Raw genomic sequence first — 20,195 nt, 5'->3', positions numbered from 1 at the left:
TGATTGAAGCCAAAGTACTGAGACGTCCTCCAAACAGTCCCCATCTGACGTGTAGAGAGGCTCCATAGGAGTGAAAGCAGTCAGTTAAGATAGCTAGTACTGTTTAATAGAAAAGAGATAATGATACTGGTAGTCATGCCGTGATTGGCCTTGACCATGCAACTTCATGCACTGGGATAAAGACAGCATCCTAAAAACTGCATTTCTTTATAGAGATGGTTCAAACCACATAGCCACCCAACAGACGCTGCCATAGAGACAGGCATCCCTAGGCAACCCTATGATCTTTATAGTATGTACAAGTAAAGTGGGAAATGTGTACGGGCAGAGTACGGAGTGTGTACAGCACAAGGGACTGGTGAAGCGGAGGGGAAGGGCACGCAAGGTGTCAGGAGTAGACAGGATGCCCTCCTTTTAGGTCGCAGTAGGGGTGCAGTCTCTCTACCTCTGCAGGCGGGAGGGGGGGTCCAGGTCCTGTTTTCCAGACACATACTCCTGCCGTGGCCCTCCACGGCATACCCTCCGAAACACGAGTACACGGCCACGTCCCCGAACTGGAACACCGCCCCCCGCACCACCCCGTTGGCCACGTGGAGAGGAGGGCCGCAGGACACCCCTGTGCCAAAACGGACGGACAGCCCCTCTGGTTACTTCCAACTCATTTAGGGACCCACGTTATGTACATGTCATCACACGTGTCTCTAAACGTTTTGAGAGTAAGGAGTCTGTCTCTGCTTTTCAACAAAAAAACATGAATAGAATAACTTTCCCCCTAGGGATGATGGGAAGTGTTGCCAGAGAAGTCATGTTTGGATAATATCACCTCAAATCAAATCAGTATCAGTAAATAACACATTGAATGGTCTGTCATACAAAGTACGCATTGCAGCTGTGTCAAGTCTTCAAAGAAACATTGTGAATGCCATGCAGAAACGTGTCGACATGTCGAAGAGTGTGACTCAACAGAGTGTGTATTAATGTTCCTTGTAAGGCCTAGAAAACCAATCCAACCAATGAGAATACGTCAGTGTTGGACAAGCTAGAGCCAGACAGACATGCAAATATATCTACCTCTACACACCACACAAAGGAACAACAAAGGTACTGTATACCAACAGAATCAAGCAAGTTAGGGAGAATGAAAACACAGTGTAAACACCCTGCCAATGGTTTCCATAGCAGCAGTAAACCCAGAATTAGTCACAAACATGCCCGCCACAACAGATCTGCTTAATGGAACCCATTCATCAAGTGTAACACAAGCTGCCCACAGAGACAGAGGAGAGACGGAGATGGAGGAGACAGAGACAGAGGATAGACAGAGACAGAGACATAGGAGAGACAGAGACAGAGACATAGGAGAGACAGAGACATAGGAGAGACAGAGACAGAGACATAGGAGAGACAGAGACATAGGAGAGACAGAGACAGAGGAGAGACAGAGGAGAGACAGATGAGAGACAGAGACAGAGACATAGGAGAGACAGAGACAGAGGAGAGACAGAGACAGAGACAGAGGAGAGATAGAGACAGAGGAGAGACAGAGACAGAGACATAGGAGAGACAGAGACATAGGAGAGACAGAGACATAGGAGAGACAGAGACAGAGGAGAGACAGAGACATAGGAGAGACAGAGACAGAGGAGAGACAGAGACAGAGACAGAGGAGAGACAGAGACATAGGAGAGACAGAGACATAGGAGAGACAGAGACAGAGGAAAGACAGAGACAGAGACAGAAGAGAGACAGAGACATAGGAGAGACAGAGACAGAGACATAGGAGAGACCGAGACAGAGGAGAGACAGAGACATAGGAGAGACAGAGGAGAGACAGAGGAGAGACAGAGACATAGGAGAGACAGAGACATAGGAGAGACAGACACAGAGGAGAGACAGAGACATAGGAGAGACAGAGACAGAGACATAGGAGAGACCGAGACAGAGGAGAGACAGAGACATAGGAGAGACAGAGGAGAGACAGAGGAGAGACAGAGGAGAGACAGAGACATAGGAGAGACAGAGACATAGGAGAGACAGAGCCAGAGGAGAGACAGAGACAGAGGAGAAACAGAGACATAGGAGAGACAGAGACACAGGAGAGACAGAGACATAGGAGAGACAGAGACATAGGAGAGACAGAGACAGAGGAGAGACAGAGACAGAGGAGAGACAGAGACAGAGGAGAGACAGAGGAGAGACAGAGACAGAGGAGAGACAGAGGAGAGACAGAGACAGAGGAGAGACAGAGACATAGGAGAGACAGAGACAGAGACAGAGGAGAGACAGAGACAGAGACATAGGAGAGACAGAGACATAGGAGAGACAGAGACAGAGGAGAGACAGAGACAGAGGAGAGACAGAGACAGAGACAGAGGAGAGACAGAGACAGAGGAGAGACAGAGACAGAGGAGAGACAGAGACAGAGGAGAGACAGAGACAGAGGAGAGACAGAGACAGAGGAGAGGAAGTGATGGAAAACTACAGAAGACGATAGTAAGGATCCATGCTCAATGGGCAGTCAGCAGGTCATGCAAACAGCAAAGGAGAAAACATGCAGGGGTGGATCCTATATCAATGTACATGTTTAGTTTCTGCAATTATAATATTGTTATGTTACAAGTTGATTCACTTCTGTATAGTAAAAAGAGTTCTAGAAAAATAACAGTGGACTTGACACAGTATCATGATCCCAAAAATTCACAGAAAGACCAGCATATCACGTTACCCACTGCACAGATGCCTCCTTGTTCCTTGGAAGAATGAGTGAAGGAGACTGACTAGCGTGGGAGCACAGCGTGATGACTCAATCACCATTTATGATATTGTTTGGAAGGCAGACAATCTGTGGGCTACCACAGAGGTCAAACAGTCCCTGATAAGGTGTATCTGACTGATGAAACTTGAATGGACTAAATGGATGTTACTGTGTGAATTAAATTGTCATGTTTGGATTGTTTGAAGAGTTCATAAAGAGCTATGAATATTTATATGTTTTATTGTACTGTAAGTGCTATGGATTTATTGTTACAGAGAAAGTGTTACTCTGTTCGTCAGACGGCGAATAGTTCAAAGAGGAGCGACACGGGGGTGTGCTTTTATCATACAGTGTTGAGGTGTGGTGGTTAGAATGGAGATTGTGTGTGAAGTGTTATGCCCTTTGTTTTAATGTTTTGGGGCATGCAAAGTGATGTTAATTAGAAGATAGGACATACTGGGAGTTGCCGCTACTGGAAAAATAAAAGCTGGTTTTAAATGTTGATCCTGGAGTCATTGGTAGACCAATCTCCTGATGTACGTGTGTATGTCATAGTTGTGAATTTTTTGCTAAGACTTCTGATATGTTGTATTCTTTTTATCGTGAAGATTTCTGCTGTGTACCATGTGTTCATTGTATTCTTATTGCGTAACTGTAGTAAATCAGATTACTTTTAAATGGATAGGAACTGTAGTCTTCATATTTCTGACTAATATTCCTTGAATTATTATTTGGTGAAATGTGTAATGGTAAATGTTATTCACAAAATGAATAGCATATATGCTCAATCTCTAACTTTGCATCTCTGAGCTAAGGTTAACTCAATCATTTAACGCTAGGACACTGAATGAAATATATTAGCTCTTTGTCCCTTAACCTCTTAATAATTATATTACCAGTAAACCTTGACACGTGCATAGTATTCTGAGTGGTGACGCAAGGATCGCAACCGCTGCTATCGCCACTGGATACGACTGTGGGTCTGTAGCATTCACATAATAATGGAGTCAGATTGATGAATATAGTTCACCATCTTTACACATCTACATAATGGAGACCCCTCGTCCTCAGTCAATGGGGATTTCCACCAACCTACATAATGGTTGGATAATTTCCACCACACTAGAAATGGTGACTCATTCAGTTAAAGAGGATTTTCTATATTAAACTAGACTTGCACATGTACAGATCCATCCCCATAGAACTCCCATTCTAATTCCAAATTGTATGTTCCCACCATTCATTCAAGAAACACACAAGCTTGGAAGGAAACACAGCGCAACAGGAAATGGTTTAGAATATGCAGCAATGATTTTGCTTTGCAAACAACCTGAGCGTCAGAGATTTCCCCATGTTAATCTTGTTTTAAGTGGCCTATGTGCTCACCATCTGCTGGCTTCCACATTTCTAACCTCTGAGTTGTGGGTGAAACAACAGCAGTACATTCAGTTTATTTAAACAGTCATCTTGGTTAACTCTACACTAAAGTGTCACGTAATTGGTCAGCTGCGCGGTTAAGTTCCTCGTCCATACTTGTTAAGAGATGAAGAGACGCTAGAATGGCGAGCTCCACCTTCTCTCTTTGCACGTTATGGGACGAATGGACCCTCCCCTTCCAAAATTGGAAAGATGCTTACGCCTGCAAAATTGTGATTTGTCCAAAAAAACAGTGATGGAAAAGCCTAAGCCCTGGACCTACTGCTGCTTGTAATCCCACACATCCCATTCCTTCCCCACAGATTCTATGGCACCAGTTATGTTTACGTAGATCCGTCCACGAGATATTACATAAGCAGCTAAAGCTGCTAAAAAAATGCTTGTGTGAGTTGAACACATTATGTTCATGGGTCAAGTCGTGTATCAGTATGTGTAACTGCTCGTGTGAGAATACGCTACAGTCGTGGCCAAAAGTTTTCAGAAAAGTCTGCTGCCTCAGTTTGTATGATGGCAATTTGCATATACTCCAGAATGTTATGAAGAGTGATCAGATGAATTGCAATTAATTGCAAAGTCCCTCTTTGCCATGCAAATGAACTGAATCCCCCAAAAACATTTCCACTGCATTTCAGCCCTGCCACAAAAGGGCCAGCTGACATCCTGTCTGTGATTTTCTCGTTAATACAGGTGTGAGTGTTGACGAGGACAAGGCTGGAGATCACTCTGTCATGCTGATTGAGTTCGAATAACAGACTGGAAGCTTCAAAAGGAGGGTGGTGCTTGGAATCATTGTTCTTCCTCTGTCAGCCATGGTTACCTGCAAGGAAACACGTGCCTCCATCATTGCTTTGCACTAAAAGGGCTTCACAGGCAAGGATATTGCTGCCAGCAAGATTGCACCTAAATCAAACATTTATCGGATCATCAAGAACTTCAAGGAGAGCGGTTCAATTGTTGTGAAGAAGGCTTCAGAAAGTCCAGCAAGTGCCAGGACCGCCTCCTAAAGTTGATTCAGCTGCGAGATCGGGGCATCACCAGTACAGAGCTTGCTCAGGAATGGCAGCAGGCAGGTGTGAGTGCATCTGCACACACAGTAAGGTGAAGACTTTTGGAGATGGCCTGGTGTCAAGAAGGGCAGCAAAGAAGCCACTTCTCTCCAGGAAAAACATCAGGGACAGACTGATATTCTGCAAAAGGTACAGGGATTGGACTGCTGAGGACTGGGGTAAAGTCATTTTCTCTGATGAATCCCCTTTCCGATTGTTTGGGGCATCCGGAAAAAAGCTTGTCCGGAGAAGACAAGGTGAGTGCTACCATCAGTCCTGTGTCATGCCAACAGTAAAGCATCCTGAGACCATTCATGTGTGGGGTTGCTTCTCAGCCAAGGGAGTGGGCTCACTCACAATTTTGTCTAAGAACACAGCCATGAATGAAGAATGGTACCAACATATCCTCCGAGAGCAACTTCTCCCAACCATCCAGGAACAGTTTGGTGACGAACAATGCCTTTTGCAGCATGATGGAGCACCTTGCCATAAGGCAAGAGTGATAACTAAGTGGCTCGGGGAACAAAATATAGATATTTTGGGTCCATGGCCAGGAAACTCCCCAGACCTTATTCCCATTGAGAACTTGTGGTCAATCCTCAAGAGGCGGGTGGACAAACAAAACCCCACAAATTCTGACGAACTCCAAGCATTGATTATGCAAGAATGGGCTGCCATCAGTCAGGATGTGGCCCAGAAGTTAATTGACAGCATGCCAGGGCGGATTGCAGAGGTCTTGAAAAAGAAGGGTCAACACTGCAAATATTGACTCTTTGCATCAACTTCATGTAATTGTCAATAAAAGACTTTGACAATTATGAAATGCTTGTAATTATAGTTCAGTATTCCATAGTAACATCTGACAAAAAATCTAAAGACAATGAAGCAGCAAACTTTGTGAAAATTTATATTTGTGTCATTCTCAAAACGTTTGGCCAAGACTGTACAGTTGAAGTCGGAAGTTTACATACACCTTAGCCAAATACATTTAAACTCAGTTTTTACAATTCCTGACATTTAGTCCTAGTAAAAATTCCCTGTCTTAGGTCAGTTAGGATCACCACTTTATTTTAAGAATGTGAAATGTCAGAATAATAGCATAGAGAATGATTTATTTCAACTTGTATTTCCTTCATCACATTCCCAGTGGGTTCTACACGCTTCCAACAATAAGTTGGGTGAATTTTGGCCCATTCCTCCTGACAGAGCTGGTATAACTGAGTCAGGTTTGTAGCCCATCTTGCTCGAACACACTTTTTCAGTTCTGCCCACAAATGTTCTATAGGATTGAGGTTAGGGCTTTGTGATGGCCACTCCAATACCTTGACTTTGTTGTCCTTAAGCCATTTTGCCAGAACTTTGGAAGTATTCTTGGGGTCATTGTCCATTTGGAAGACCCATTTGCGACCAAACTTTAACTTCCTGACTGATGTCTTGAGATGTTGCTTCAATATATCCACATAATTTTTCCTTCCTCGTGATGCCATCTATTTTGTGAAGTGCACCAGTCCCTCCTGCAGCAAAGCACCCCCACAACATGATGCTGCCACCCCCGTGCTTCACGGTTGGGATGGTGTTCTTCGGCTTGCAAGCCTCCCCCTTTTTCCTCCAAACATAACAATGGTCATTATGGCCGAACAGTTCTATGTTTGTTTCATCAGACCAGAGGAGATTTCTCCAAAAAGTATGATCTTTGTCCCCATGTGCAGTTGCAAACCGTAGTCTGGCTTTTTTATGGTGGTTTAGGAGCAGTGGCTTCTTCCTTGTTGAGCGGCCTTTCAGGTTATGTCGATATAGGACTCGTTTCACTGTGGATATAGATACTTTTATACCTGTATCTTCACAAGGTCCTTGCTGTTGTTCGGGAATTGATTTGCACTTTTTGCAACAAAGTACGTTCATCTCTAGGAGACAGAACGCGTCTCCTTCCTGAGCGGTATGACGGCTGAGTGGTGCCATTGTGTTTATACTTGCGTACTATTATTGTTTGTATAGATGAACGTGGTACCTTCAGGCGTTTGGAATTTGCTCCCAAGGATGAACCAGACTTGTGGAGGTCTACAATTTTCTTTCTGTGGTCTTGGCTGATTGCTTTGATTTTCCTATGATGTCAAGCAAAGAGGCACTGAGTTTGACGGTAGGCCTTGAAATACATCCACAGGTACAGCTCCAATTGACTCAAATGATGTCAAGTAGGCTATCAGAAGCTTCTAAAGCCATGACATCATTTTCTGGAATTTTCCAAGCTGTTTAAAGGCACAGTCAACGTGATGTATGTTAACTTCTGACCCACTGGAATTGTGATACAGTGAATTATAAGTGAAATAATCTGTCTGTAAACAATCGTTGGAGAAATTACTTTTGTCCTGCACAAAGTACATGTCCTAACCGACTTGCCAAAACTATAGTTTTTTAACAAGAAATTTGTGGAGTGGTTGAAAAACGAGTTTTAATGACTCCAACCTAAGTGAATGTAAACTTCCTTCAACTGTATGTGTTTGTCTTTTAGAGAACTAAGGGCAATTAAAAGCAATGTTCCAGCGGTAGTGCAGACTGCATTCACGGTAAACGCTGCGTATGTCGGCCCACCCGGAAATTACCTTTACATTTTTAGACAAATCTTCCACGATACTTCGGCGATACGGATTGAATCCAGCCTTCGATTGCTTCCCAAATGGCATCCTTTTCCCTATATAGTGCACTACTTTTGACGAGAGCTCTATGGGCCCTGGTCAATAGTAGTGGACTATAAAGAGAATAGGAGGTCATTTGGTACGATTTCTACATTATATCAGAGTAAACTCCCACCCGGTAAACAACAATATTAATATGGTGACTCATTCTCAACTGTAACTAATCTCTCACATCTACCCTCTGGGACATGGGTGTTCCTTCCACCTACTGTAGGCTGCATCTGAAATGGAACCCTATTCACTATATAGTGCACTACTTTTAAAACCAGAGCCCATAGGCCTAGGGTCAAAAGTAGTGCACTATATAGGGAGCAGAGTGCCATTTCGGACACAACCTAGAGAACACACTTTATGGCTGTTCTTCTGAAAAAAAACACTAACCTTGATGTGTACCAGATGAAGGAAGGTTGAGAGAGAGAGAGAGAGAGAGAGAGAGAGAGAGAGAGAGAGAGAGAGAGAGAGAGAGAGAGAGAGAGAGAGAGAAACAGAGAAGGAGGACGGATGACGGAGGAAGTAAGATTCAATTATTCTATGTTGACCAAGAATGCTTCACCTTATCTTTAAATTGTCGTTTCGTTCCAATGTCAATATCCTCGTTGGGACGTAAAGTAATAAAATACTAATATGTGGTGGAGGGGTTGGTGTAGCCTACCTACCAGTCATATCTTACATTGTTGACCAGACACTCTCGGCGTAGTGTAGTGGGTTGTCCTGATGAGGTAGGTTTTGTGTTCAGGCTTTCGTTCTAGCCCTGCGCTAACCTAACTTAGCAGGCATAGAAAGATGCCTGAGCAAAGTCTCCACAGAAGTTAGTCTGGAAACTCTGTATCCCTAAAAACCAGCAACATCTGCTTTCTGCCAATGTCGCTAAGGCTGGCCCTGCACTTGTTTTAGTGGTTAATGGTTTATTTATTAACCTTAGTTAACCAGGTAAATAAAGGTAGTTGGCAACACATTCTCCTGTACAATAATGAGCTGATTAGCTGTGTTAGTACTGGGCTGGAACAAAACCCTACACCCCATGTGGATCTACAGGACCAGGCTTGAAGAACAGTAGTTTAAAGCCTCTACTCACTCTCACAGGCAGTGCTGACTGAAGTCCATGTCTGGTCGCTCCTACAGGTGATGGAGGCGGTGCCTTTTGCCTGGTGGCCCTTGGGACAGGTGAACGGTAATGACTGACCCACGTAGAACAGCTGTATAGAAGTGTTAACACTCCCACTGCTCTCCTTCCATCCAGGGGGAGGGGGACATGGTTTGGCTGCATGGGGAGACACAGTGTATAGTATTGGATTACGATGTAGACATGTCAAAGTGTGTAAAATGTAGGGGGGAATAGCAGTAGGGGAGCATGAATATGTATGAATGTGTGTATACAGGGTATGATGGTGGATTAGAGACAGGTTCAGCAAAAGCCCAGGGGCTACATGTAAATGTCATAACAAGGTGTGTAAATATTTGTGAGACTGTCAGCTCTGTGGGTCACCTATAATGACAGAATTCTCTATTACATGCTTTACTCAAGTAGCAGAATATCACTCTGGGAAAAGCTATGTCAGTAGCTATGTTTCCATTACTTTTATCCAGGGATTCTTTTTGTCGACGTTTAGAAAATTTGCATCGAAAATTGATTGCCTGTTACAGGGTATTTCCGTTGAACTGTAACGACGCCTTAAAATAAAAACTTTTCCGCAGAAACCTACTGTCGAATAAAAATAAACTTGTTTCCATGATCCATTTAGGCCAATTGCGCATTGGACTCCCGAGTGGTGCAGCGGTCTAAGGCACTGCATTTCAGTGCAAGAGGTTCTCCTATCATTGCTATGCAGGCGACACACAATTAATCTTCTCCTTTCCCCCTTCTGATGACCAGGTGGCGAATCGCATCTCTGCATGTCTGGCAGACATATCAGTGTGGATGACGGATCACCACCTCAAGCTGAACCTCGGCAAGACGGAGCTGCTCTTCCTCCCGGGGAAGGACTGCCCGTTCCATGATCTCGCCATCACGGTTGACAACTCCATTGTGTCCTCCTCCCAGAGCGCTAAGAACCTTGGCGTGATCCTGGACAACACCCTGTCGTTCTCAACTAACATCAAGGCGGTGGCCCGTTCCTGTAGGTTCATGCTCTACAACATCCGCAGAGTACGACCCTGCCTCACACAGGAAGCGGCGCAGGTCCTAATCCAGGCACTTGTCATCTCCCGTCTGGATTACTGCAACTCGCTGTTGGCTGGGCTCCCTGCCTGTGCCATTAAACCCCTACAACTCATCCAGAACGCCGCAGCCCGTCTGGTGTTCAACCTTCCCAAGTTCTCTCACGTCACCCCGCTCCTCCGCTCTCTCCACTGGCTTCCAGTTGAAGCTCGCATCCGCTACAAGACCATGGTGCTTGCCTACGGAGCTGTGAGGGGAACGGCACCTCAGTACCTTCAGGCTCTGATCAGGCCCTACACCCAAACAAGGGCACTACGTTCATCCACCTCTGGCCTGCTCGCCTCCCTACCACTGAGGAAGTACAGTTCCCGCTCAGCCCAGTCAAAACTGTTCGCTGCTCTGGCACCCAAATGGTGGAACAAACTCCCTCACGACGCCAGGACAGCGGAGTCAATCACCACCTTCCGGAGACACCTGAAACCCCACCTCTTTAAGGAATACCTAGGATAGGATAATGTAATCCTTCTGACCCCCCCCCCCTTAAAAGATTTAGATGCACTATTGTAAAGTGGCTGTTCCACTGGATGTCATAAGGTGAATGCACCAATTTGTAAGTCGCTCTGGATAAGAGCGTCTGCTAAATGACTTAAATGTAATGTAAATGTGTCACTACAGTCCCTGGTTCAAATCCAGGATGTATCAGATCTGATTTGGAGTCCCATAACCCAGCGTCATCTGGGGTAGGCCGTCATTATAAATAAGAATCTGTTCTTAACTGACTAGTTAATAAACATTTAAAAGTAAATAATAATAAATACGCGACAGCCTGTATACCCTCCCACCTATCTGTCTCAGGTAACCCGCAAAAGCCAGCATGGATAGAATGCAAGAATTGACTAATATTTGCCATTCTAATAACGATCATGTGCCAACGTATCGTCACGGTCTGTGCCATGGTGAGACTTGCACTCCTGCTGTAGATCTGGAAACAAATTGGATGGTGAAACTTGCATCCAGCCAACCAAAAAGCAAGGCGAAGCAATTCAGGCATTCTCGAAAGTCCAGACAATCCCTGTCCTGCAATGACACATTCTTTTTGGAGATAAAAAATAGATTTAGCAAGCAGTAGGCGTTTAGGATTAAATCAGTAGTTGAGCTTTATAGTTGCGTAATGACATCACGTGCCCTGCGTACCTTAAAAATGATTCGGCATCATAATTTATTCGAAAAACATATTTTCCATTTGTCGCAATAAAGAAAATTCGACAACATACAAATCCACCCCTGTCAAACAGATAAAAATGTTGTCGATCTTTATAAAATGTATTCGATAGCGGCCATTTCCATTACACATGTCGCAATGGTTTTTTGTTGCTACATAGCTTTTCTCTAATACACCTGGAAACCTGCCTAATGATTGTGTCAATGAAACCTAATCTAAGGAGCATAGATACACCATGTCGGGCTCTCATTTCATTTAGCCTTAATCAGCCATCAGTGCTCTTATACTGCGTTTACACAGGCAGCCCAAAACAAGCATCTTTCTGGTAAGAAGAAGGGCGGAGGTGTATGCCTTATGATTAACGAGACGTGGTGTGATCATAACAACATACAGGAACTCAAGTCCTTCTGTTCACCTCAAATGCCGACCGCATTATCTACCTAGAGAATTCTCTTCGATCATAATCACAGCCGCATATATCCCCCCCAAGCAGACACATCGCTGGCCCTGATTGAACTTCATTTGACTCTATGTAAACTGGAAACCACATATCCTGAGGCTGCATTTATTGTAGCTGGGGATTTTAACAAGACTAATCTGAAAACAAGGCTCCCTAAATTCTATCAGCATATCGATTGTGCAACCAGGGCTGGCAAAACCCTGGATCATTGTTATTCTAACTTCCGCGACGCATATAAGGCCCTCCCCTGCCCTCCTTTCGGAAAAGCTGACCACGACTCCATTTTGTTGCTTCCAGCCTATAGACAGAAACTAAAACAGGAAGCTCCCGCGCTCAGGTCTGTTCAACGCTGGTCCGACCAATCTGATTCCACGCTTCAAGATTGCTTCGATCACGTGGATTGGGATATGTTCCGCATGGCGGCGAACAACAACATTGATGAATACGCTGATTGGTGAGCGGGTTTATTAACCAGTGCATCGGCGATGTCATACCCACAGCGTCTATTAAAACATTCCCAAACCAGAAACCGTGGATGGATGGCAGCATTCGCGCAAAACTGAAAGCTCGAACCACTGCTTTTAATCAGGGCAAGGTGACCGGAAACATGACAGGATACAAACAGTGTAGCTATTCCCTCCGCAAGGCAATCAAACAAGCTAAGCGTCAGTATAGAGAGAAAGTAGAGTCGCAATTCAAAGGCTCAGACACAAGAGGTATGTGGCAGGGTCTTCAGTCAATCACGGACTATAAAAGGAATACCAGCCCCGTCGCGGACCAGGATGTCTTGCTCCCAGACAGACTAAACAACTTCTTTGCTTGCTTTGAGGACAATACAGTGCCACTGACACAACCCGCTACCAAAACCTGCGGGCTCTCCTTCACTGCAGCCGAGGTGAGTAAAACATTTAAACGTGTCAACCCTCGCAAGGCTGCAGGCCCAGAAGGCATCCCCAGCTGCGTCCTCAGAGCATGCGCAGACCAGCTGGCTGGTGTGTTTACGGACATATTCAATCAATCCTTATCCCAGTCTGCTGTCCCCACATGCTTCAAGAGGGCCACCATTGTTCCTGTTCCCAAGAAAGCTAAGGTAACTGAGCTAAATGACTACCGCCCCGTAGCACTCACTTCCGTCATCATGAAGTGCTTTGAGAGACTAGTCAAGGACCATATCACCTCCACCCTACCTGACACCCTAGACCCACTCCAATTTGCTTACCGCCCCAATAGGTCCACAGATGACGCAATTGCAATCACACTGCCCTAACCCGTCTGGACAAGAGGAATACCTATGTGAGAATGCTGTTCATCGACTACAGTTCAGCATTTAACAACATAGTATCCTCCAAACTCGTCATCAAGCTCGAGACCCTCAACCCCGCCCTGTGCAAATGGGTCCTAGACTTCCCGACGGGCCGCCCCCAGGTGGTGAGGGTAGGTAACAACAGGAGCCCTCTCCTGTACTCCCTGTTCAGCCACGACTGCGTGGCCATGCATGCCTCCAACTCAATCATCAAGTTTGCAGACGACACAACAGTGTTAGGCTTGATTACCAACAACGAGAAGACGGCCTACAGGGAGGAGGTGAGGGCCCTCGGAGTGTGGTGTCAGGAAAATAACCTCACACTCAACGTCAACAAAACAAAGGAGATGAAACAGGAAACAGCAGAGGGAGCACCCCCCTATCCACATCGACGGGACAGTGGTGGAGAGGGTAGAAAGTTTTAAGTTCCTCGCGTACACATCACGGACAAACTGAAAAGGTCCACCCACACAGACAGCGTGGTGAAGAAGGCGCAGCAGTGCCTCTTCAACCTCAGGAGGCTGAAGAAATTTGGCTTGTCACCAAAAACACTCAAACTTTTACAGATGCACAATCGAGAGCATCCTGTCAAGCTGTATCACCGCCTGGTACGGCAACTGCTCCGCCCATAACCGTAAGGCTCTCCAGAGGGTAGTGAGGTCTGCACAACGCATCACCGGGGGAAAACTACCTGCCCTCCAGGACACCTACACCACCCGATGTCACAGGAAGGCCAAAAAGATCATCAAGGACAACAACTACCCGAGCCACTGCCTGTTCACCCCGCTATCATCCAGAAGGCGAGGTCAGTACAGGTGCATAAAAGCAGGGACCGAGAGACTGACAAATAGCTTCTATCTCAAGGCCATCAGACTGTTAAACAGCCATCACTGACATTGAGTGGCTGCTGCCAACATACTGACTCAACTCCAGCCACTTTAATAATGGACAAATTGATGTAATAAATGTATCACTAGCCACTTTAAACAATACCACTTCATATAATGTTTACATACCCTACATTACTCATCTCATATGTATATACTGTACTCTATACCATCCACTGCATCTTGCCTATGCCGTTCTATACCATCACTTATTCATCTTTTTTTTTTTATGTACATATTCTTATGCATTCCTTTACACTTGTGTGTATAAGGTAGTTGTTGTGAAATTGTTAGGTTAGATTACTCATTGGATATTACTGCATTGTCGGAAGTAGAAGCACAAGCATTTCGCTACACTCGCATTAACATCTGCTAACCATGTGTATGTGACAAATACAATTTGATTTGATTTGGTATTTTTTCTATAAAGGCTCTTGGAAACAATCTGATGTTAAAAGATCTGATTGGTCAAAAGGACAAAATATCAGAATTTGTCTGCTGTGTAAGCAGCCTTAATCACATTATTTTCAGGGCATTGGCTACAGTTTTGAAACTGCCTGTCAAACAGTGTTGATGTTGCAAAGTATTCCAGGCATTCTGTGTCGGCCCTCACTCCCCTCCCTCTGTGGTGTGGTATTAGTGTGTGTGTGTGTGTGTGTGTGTGTGTGTGTGTGTGTGTGTGTGTGTGTGTGTGTGTGTGTGTGTGTGTGTGTGTGTGTGTGTGTGTGTGTGTGTGTGTGTGTGTGTGTGTGTGTTTGTCAACCCTCCCCACCCTGTGTGGTCTGTTGTGCAAAGCGTTGTCCAAACCCCTAAAGGATGTGAGGTGTGGAAATACATTTGGTTTTCTCTGGTTTGTTCTCAGTGTAGATTGGGTGCAAACCACTAGTAACAACAGAGCCTGAGCTAAATGAATAAGATAAAACCATCAGCTGTCTCTTTTATTCTGTCAGGAGGTTTCCCTGACCATGTGACCTCACCAGGAAAAACTGGAACCTATTTTCAGTCATGTGACCTGACCAAGAAAAACTCCTGCCCTGATTCTATGAAGCAAGAAGAACAATAAGAGATTCCAACACATTCATGTTTGTCTAAGAGACTTACGTTGACAGAAGGGGAAGATGGAGCTCCATGTCCCATCACCCATACATGCCACCAGAGCATCCCCCTGTAGGGCGTAGCCTTTATCACACTGAAACGCTACAGCACGCCCGGTGGTCAGGCTCCGCTCCTGCACCCTGCCATTCAACAACTCCTTGGGGATGTTACAACCCTGGCCAACTGAGAGGGAGAGAGAGAGAGAGAGAGAGAGAGAGAGAGAGAGAGAGAGAGAGAGAAAGAGAGAGAGAGAGAGAGGAGAGAGTAGAGAGAGAGAGAGCTAGAGAGTAGAGAGAAAGAGAAAGAGAGAGATAGAGTAGAGGAGAGAGAGAGAGAGAGAGAGAGAGAGAGAGAGAGAGAGAGAGAGAGAGAGAGAGAGAGAGAGAGAGAGAGAGGGATAATAAAGAACCTTGATTTTCCATGCTTCACATTTTAAGTTGCCTTGTCAAACATTTCGAAAACCATTGCTTAGGAGACATTTGAACAGATACAGACTGTGGACAATACGATGAAGTAGGAATGACTCATACCTTCACACGTTGGTGCAGGCAAACTCCATGTTCCATTGGCCAAACAGGTGAGATTCTGTGGACCAATTAGATGTAGGCCAGGGTTGCAAAGATAGCTGACGTTGCTCTGGTACGTCTCCCCTGATGCCTGTAACTCTGCATTCTCCACTGAGGGAGGTGGACCACACGACACACCTGAGGACACACAAGATGGAAGAAGGAAACTTGAGTTAAATGGGGTTCATAAGCATTGCATGAATGAATGGATTGGACGTGTGCTCAAACGCAAACACGCACACACTTACCGACACAGGTAGGCTGAGCCCCATTCCATGTTCCATCTCCTTGACAGGTTTGCACAGAGTCTCCCTGTAACAAGGTGAGTCACAGTATTAAACACTGAAGACAAACTGTATACACTAAATAGACACTTGGCATTGTGAATCTCTCTGTAAACATACAGTGACTCAGCTTTCTCTCACAGTGACTCAGCTTTCTCTGCTAACATTATGACACACCATTTTATAGGAAATTGCATCATGTGATTTCCAGTAATGGAACATTAGCCAAGGCATTAGCAGATTACTTTTCCCCCAAAGTAAGAGTGAAAGTAGCATGTATTAGATTTCTCACTGTAGCAATTGGAAAAATTCCATGCACTCAATTCCATACACTCAAAATATTATGATCAATTAGGTTTTGCACAAAAAGGCTCCTCAACAGCTTCTACCCAAAAGCCATAAGACTGCTGAACAATTAATCAATTGGCCACCTGGACTGTTTACATTGACCAACGGTACCCGTACCTCCTGTATATAACCTCCACATTGACTCGGTACCGGTACCCCCTGTATATAACCTCCACATTGACTCGGTACCGGTACCTCCTGTATATAACCTCCACATTGACTCGGTACCGGTACCCCCTGTATATAACCTCCACATTGACTCGGTACCGGTACCCCTTGTATATAACCTCCACATTGACTCGGTACCGGTACCTCCTGTATATAACCTCCACATTGACTCGGTACCGGTACCCCCTGTATATAACCTCCACATTGACTCGGTACCGGTACCTCCTGTATATAACCTCCACATTGACTCGGTACCGGTACTCCCTGTATATAACCTCCACATTGACTCGGTACCGGTACCTCCTGTATATAACCTCCACATTGACTCGGTACCGGTACCTCCTGTATATAACCTCCACATTGACTCGGTACCGGTACTCCCTGTATATAACCTCCACAATGACTCGGTACCGGTACCCCCTGTATATAACCTCCACATTGACTCGGTACCGGTACTCCCTGTATATAACCTCCACAATGACTCGGTACCGGTACCCCCTGTATATAACCTCCACATTGACTCGGTACCGGTACCTCCTGTATATAACCTCCACATTGACTCGGTACCGGTACCTCCTGTATATAACCTCCACATTGACTCGGTACCGGTACCTCCTGTATATAACCGCCACATTGACTCGGTACCGGTACTCCCTGTATATAACCTCCACATTGACTCGGTACCGGTACCTCCTGTATATAACCTCCACATTGACTCGGTACCGGTACCTCCTGTATATAACCTCCACATTGACTCGGTACCGGTACCTCCTGTATATAACCTCCACATTGACTCGGTACCGGTACCTCCTGTATATAACCTCCACATTGACTCGGTACCGGTACTCCCTGTATATAGCCTCCACATTGACTCGGTACCGGTACTCCCTGTATATAACCTCCACATTGACTCGGTACCGGTACCCCCTGTATATAACCTCCACATTGACTCGGTACCGATACCCCCTGTATATAACCTCCACATTGACTCGGTACCGGTACCTCCTGTATATAACCTCCACATTGACTCGGTACCGGTACTCCCTGTATATAACCTCCACATTGACTCGGTACCGGTACCCCCCTGTATATAACCTCCACATTGACTCGGTACCGGTACCCCCCTGTATATAACCTCCACATTGACTCGGTACCGGTACCCTCCTGTATATAACCTCCACATTGACTCGGTACCCGGTACCCCCTGTATATAACCTCCACATTGACTCGGTACCGGTACCTCCTGTATATAACCTCCACATTGACTCGGTACCGGTACTCCCTGTATATAACCTCCACATTGACTCGGTACCGGTACCCCCTGTATATAACCTCCACATTGACTCGGTACCGGTACCTCCTGTATATAACCTCCACATTGACTCGGTACCGGTACCTCCTGTATATAGCCTCCACATTGACTCGGTACCGGTACCTCCTGTATATAACCTCCACATTGACTCGGTACCGGTACCCCCTGTATATAGCCTCCACATTGACTCGGTACCGGTACCCCCTGTATATAACCTCCACATTGACTCGGTACCGGTACCTCCTGTATATAACCTCCACATTGACTCGGTACCGGTACCCCCTGTATATAACCTCCACATTGACTCGGTACCGGTACCTCCTGTATATAACCTCCACATTGACTCGGTACCGGTACCCCCTGTATATAACCTCCACATTGACTCGGTACCGGTACCTCCTGTATATAACCTCCACATTGACTCGGTACCGGTACCTCCTGTATATAACCTCCACATTGACTCGGTACCGGTACTCCCTGTATATAACCTCCACAATGACTCGGTACCGGTACCCCCTGTATATAACCTCCACATTGACTCGGTACCGGTACCTCCTGTATATAACCTCCACATTGACTCGGTACCGGTACTCCCTGTATATAACCTCCACATTGACTCGGTACCGGTACCTCCTGTATATAACCTCCACATTGACTCGGTACCGGTACCCCCTGTATATAACCTCCACATTGACTCGGTACCGGTACCTCCTGTATATAACCTCCACATTGACTCGGTACCGGTACTCCCTGTATATAACCTCCACATTGACTCGGTACCGGTACCCCCTGTATATAACCTCCACATTGACTCGGTACCGGTACCCCCTGTATATAACCTCCACATTGACTCGGTACCGGTACCCCCTGTATATAACCTCCACATTGACTCGGTACCGGTACCTCCTGTATACAACCTCCACATTGACTCGGTACCGGTACTCCCTGTATATAACCTCCACATTGACTCGGTACCGGTACCCCCTGTATATAACCACATTGACTCGGTACCGGTACCTCCTGTATATAACCTCCACATTGACTCGGTACCGGTACCTCCTGTATATAACCTCCACATTGACTCGGTACCGGTACTCCCTGTATATAACCTCCACATTGACTCGGTACCGGTACCCCCTGTATATAACCTCCACATTGACTCGGTACCGGTACCTCCTGTATATAACCTCCACATTGACTCGGTATCGGTACCTCCTGTATATAGCCTCCACATTGACTCGGTACCGGTACCTCCTGTATATAACCTCCACATTGACTCGGTACCGGTACCCCCTGTATATAGCCTCCACATTGACTCGGTACCGGTACCCCCTGTATATAACCTCCACATTGACTCGGTACCGGTACCCCTGGTATATAACCTCCACATTGACTCGGTACCGGTACCTCCTGTATATAACCTCCACATTGACTCAGTACCGGTACCCCCTGTATATAACCTCCACATTGACTCGGTACCGGTACCTCCTGTATATAACCTCCACATTGACTCGGTACCGGTACTCCCTGTATATAACCTACACATTGACTCTGTACCGGTACCCCCTGTATATACCTCGTTATTTTTATGTAGTTTTCTGGTATTGCTTTTTGATTTGATTTATTTTCAATTTAGTTTATTTCGTAAATATTTAACTTTTAACTCTATTTCTTGAACTGCATTGTTGGTTAAGGGCTTAGTAAGCATTTCACAGTAACGTCTACAGTACATCTGCTGTATTTGGCGCATATGACAAATACAATTTTATTTTATTTTATTTTAAATTCAAGCTAAATTGTCAATATTTTTCTCTGTTGTGTAATAATATTGTAAAATAAATATTGTAATAATATAATTTTGTATCAAACATTACCTTCATCTCAAACCCAGACAGGCAGGTGTACAAGACGGTGTCTCCGTAGCTGTAACTGTCCCCCTTAGAGATACCATGGGGAAGTGGAGGAGGTTTCTCACAATCCACCAGAACACAGGAGACAGAGGAGAGGCCTGGAGACCAGCTACCACCCAGCTACAACAACAGAATGAGTTAATAATCATGACATTAATTCATATTCAGTAAACATCTGTGAATGGTGGATCTGTAAATCTCGCTAGATGCGTATGCTAAACGACTAAAATGTAAACGATGAAAAGCCAGAATGAACATAGGAAGGATTGAGAGAAATGTGATTACAGACCAGAGAGCTGTCTAGAGTAAAAAAAAGTAGAAATGAGAAAGTTGAGATTGTTGAACACAATACACACTGAGTGTACAAATCATTAGGAACACCTGCTCTTTCCATGACATAGACTGACCAGGTGAATCCGCATGAAATGTATGATCCCTTATTGATGTCACTGGTTAAATCCAATACAATCAGTGTAGATGAAGGGGAAGAAACAGGTTAAAGAAGGATTTTTAAGCCTTGGCACAATTGAGACATGGATTGTGTATGTGTG

General features: G+C 45.3%; 1 protein-coding gene across 3 annotated transcripts in view; it reads right to left on the bottom strand.

The window, feature by feature from the left end:
* LOC129835335 (sushi, von Willebrand factor type A, EGF and pentraxin domain-containing protein 1-like) overlaps nucleotides 1–20,195 on the bottom strand; it is a gene marked incomplete at its 5' end in the record, with an annotated part of 115,313 nt that overhangs the window by 12,777 nt on the left and 82,341 nt on the right. For 2 of the 3 annotated variants that reach the window (XM_055900930.1, XM_055900929.1), the window contains 6 exon segments: nucleotides 446–616; nucleotides 9,007–9,192; nucleotides 15,063–15,239; nucleotides 15,587–15,760; nucleotides 15,871–15,934; nucleotides 19,609–19,764. In XM_055900930.1, coding sequence (XP_055756905.1) covers nucleotides 446–616; nucleotides 9,007–9,192; nucleotides 15,063–15,239; nucleotides 15,587–15,760; nucleotides 15,871–15,934; nucleotides 19,609–19,764 — 928 coding nt within the window. 3 annotated transcript variants of the gene reach the window in all.

This window comes from Salvelinus fontinalis, chromosome 36, assembly GCF_029448725.1.
Source record: "Salvelinus fontinalis isolate EN_2023a chromosome 36, ASM2944872v1, whole genome shotgun sequence".
Classification (NCBI taxonomy): domain Eukaryota; kingdom Metazoa; phylum Chordata; class Actinopteri; order Salmoniformes; family Salmonidae; genus Salvelinus; species Salvelinus fontinalis.
This window is presented reverse-complemented; position numbering and strand designations above follow the sequence as displayed.